The sequence below is a fragment of the Parasteatoda tepidariorum genome, chromosome 9, assembly GCF_043381705.1.
Source record: "Parasteatoda tepidariorum isolate YZ-2023 chromosome 9, CAS_Ptep_4.0, whole genome shotgun sequence".
NCBI lineage: Eukaryota > Metazoa > Arthropoda > Arachnida > Araneae > Theridiidae > Parasteatoda > Parasteatoda tepidariorum.
Genome location: NC_092212.1, coordinates 27,991,807 through 27,994,884, shown reverse-complemented (window position 1 = coordinate 27,994,884; position 3,078 = coordinate 27,991,807). Strand labels below are relative to the sequence as shown.

Genomic DNA, 3,078 nt, shown 5'->3' with positions numbered 1-3,078 from the left:
GTGTGTAGATGTCTATGTACTATTGTGAATTATTTTATATATATATATATAGTGTGTGTGTTACCGTGAATGACAGAAAAGAAATCAAGAGAATGCTGACTTTCACCGGTGAATGTCAACAATCACATAGTCGTCTTGGTGATTGTTCGAAATATTTGCTACATCCGATTTTATATAAATTTATTCCTTGATATAATTATATTTAATCGATATTTTGATATCTTCTGAGGATACATCAGGAGAAGCATTAGTGTTCGGAGTACCGGTTAAATGCATACTAGGCAGTGGCACTTGACCTTAAAGAAACATTGATGTAGGGCATACCGGGCAATGCAAATTTACTTGACCTAGTATATATTTGGAACATTTACCAAAGTGACTTATTGATTGTCAACATTCACCGTTGGACGACAACAAAATTTCGATCATTCACAGTAGTGTATATATATATGGAATAGATAGATAAATTTTTTTTGATTTTCTTTCTAAAAAAATGAAATCTTACCTCCGTTTTGGACATGCCTGAGTGTGGACGATGTGACGGAAGGAGGCATTGTGTAAAAAACCATTCGTCTACCCTGAACTGCTGCAAAAAAGTAAACATTAAATTATTTAACAAATTAAAAAAAATTTTCAAGCAAACAACATGGCAAATTAAGTAATTTGAATAAATATAATTTTTTTAATTTATATGAAATAAACGCCATATGAATAAAAGATACTTTTGAAATGTTGGGAAAAATACCAAAAATTGTAAAGTCTTTAGTTTTTAATTGCCTAACATAATAAAATTTAAAATGGCGTTCGACTAAATCGTTACGCACTGAATTTTGTGTCACGTTCAAAAATTAATTCTTGATTACTTGGTAGAAAAATAGTATGAATGAAACAATTTTTAAAGTAATTACTGGCTGTTTTAATATTATTAAGAATTAAATGTTTCAAACTATTAATTTATATTTTATGTATAGCTTTTAAATTCTTTTTCTTTTTATCTACAATAAAACTTAATTTTATCACATATTTATTAGATTTTTTAAAATTATTTTGCATTGCTTAGACTAGCAGAGAAAAACCTAACCTAATTTGTCTAACCTAATATCTTACCTAATTTGGGAGTAAGGATTTCAAATCTGAAATTAGAATTGTTCGGAGAAGTTACAGATTATTTTCAAAATGGTATTTTTAGTTTATTTTATTTTTTTGTCAGAATGTGCGGTGTACAAAATAAAAAACAGACTAAACTTAATAGATTTTGATTTAATGATCGGATCTTCATGTTCTAAGACTCTTTCTTAATGATTTGAGGGGATGACATCAAAAATGCTAATTAATTAGGGCAGATGATATTTTAAATTAGGAAATTAGACACAAAACGTGACTAAATTGAGTTTTTTAAATACGACTACTCAGGAACTATTGAACTGCTTTCACTCAAATTTTGTATTATGCCATGTAAATTTGTATTCCTCAAAATGGTGTAAAAAATGTATACCTTACAATTAAAAGTTTTTTGACCAATATTAAATAAAATAATAAAAAATAATAAATGTTTATTAAAAGTTATTTTTTTATATGGAATTATCTTTGAATAAACGAATTTTATAATTACGTGCGAAAATATTTCAGTTCGCTAAACTAACATTAAGGGGTCCAAACTTAGTACAACTCCTTCTTACCAAACTATTGGGACCATATTTCTCAGATTGCCGTTACCCTCTCCGTTTTGGGGTTCAGAAATTCAAATCCGTTGAAGAAAAGGTACGTTGATTCAGAGAAAGTACGTTTTTGTGTCTGATTTCGTAACTTAAAATATCATCTGCATTAATTAATTAGCATATTTAAGTTCATCCACTCTTGAAGATCCGATCATTAGATCAAAAGCTATTCGAGGTGGACTGTTTTTTATTTTGAACACTGTACATAGGTTGATAAAAATAATGAAAATACATCTATACCGACTAAACATGAATTTTTTTTTTAGCAACGAATGCTTCTGAACATTTTGCATGGCAAAATTGTTAACATAATTTGAAAAATCATGCTTGAAGCTTTCAGAAATGGTGTTCTTTTATTCAATAACAGGCAATTAATAACTTCATTTCAGTTTTTTTCCAGCAATTTTTAAATCAATTTACAGGTTGGCATTATTTATTTAAGAATGCTTTCTTGAATTCAGGGAATTCGTAGAAAAAAAAAGGGATTTAGCTTTTAACTTCCTTCGCTAATTTCGGCTGATTTAAATTTTGTAAGAGTAAAAAGGACGCTACTTCTAAAAGATTCAAACACAATCTTTCAATCTGTACCAACAGTTTTTCTATGCAAACTCTCCCAAAACATTTGTCGTTGAAGGAAAAATTGTTTACATAGAGTTAATGTAAAAGTGTTTCCATATTTTTGTTTGACCCCTGTTCAAATTCATATGCATATATATATATATACTTGTCTGCTCCTTTGAAAATAACACTAAAGGTTAAAATCACATGACCTTCACGTACCACAACATAAACTGAAATGTATTATCACGTTCCTCCAACCACTCCCAACGTAGCAGAGAAGTGGAAGCACTTAGAACTCCTACCAGTGAATTTTAGAAAATCAGGTTTGGAATATATTATCGAATTGCATTAAATCAGTAGCTTGTAGAGAGAAACCGATTGCAGATTTAAAATAAGCGACGTGATCCACTCAAAAATCTCATGCTACCGATAAAAATTTTTTCTCCATCTAATCTATTTAAATTAAAGTTCAAACGAGAAAATCTCATGCAACCGAGAAATTTCTCTCTCCATCTAATCTATTTAAATTAAAGTTCAAACGAGAAAATCTCATCGACTTTGGGTACTTAAAAAAACTAAAGGTGAAAATCTTTATTTGCAATTTAATTTAAAAAACAGTAATTAGTAAATTATGTTTTCAATTGAATGTTTTTAACTAGGCGTCTGCCCTACGGCATCTGCCTATTCATTGAAAATTGAATGCCGATTGGTAACGAGAAATTGGGGAAAATATAGATAATTGAAATATAATATATAACATAATCTATAAATAATACTGTAATATATATATATATATATA

The 3,078-nt window shown here is 28.7% G+C and overlaps 1 protein-coding gene across 2 annotated transcripts in view; it reads right to left on the bottom strand.

Moving 5' to 3' along the window:
- Positions 1-3,078, bottom strand: part of LOC107446479 (homeobox protein unc-42-like) — an 89,488-nt gene that overhangs the window by 36,370 nt on the left and 50,040 nt on the right. For both annotated transcript variants that reach the window (XM_071185179.1, XM_043054190.2), the window contains exon 2: positions 506-586. In XM_071185179.1, coding sequence (XP_071041280.1) covers positions 506-586 — 81 coding nt within the window. The remainder of the gene's footprint in view (positions 1-505; positions 587-3,078) is intronic.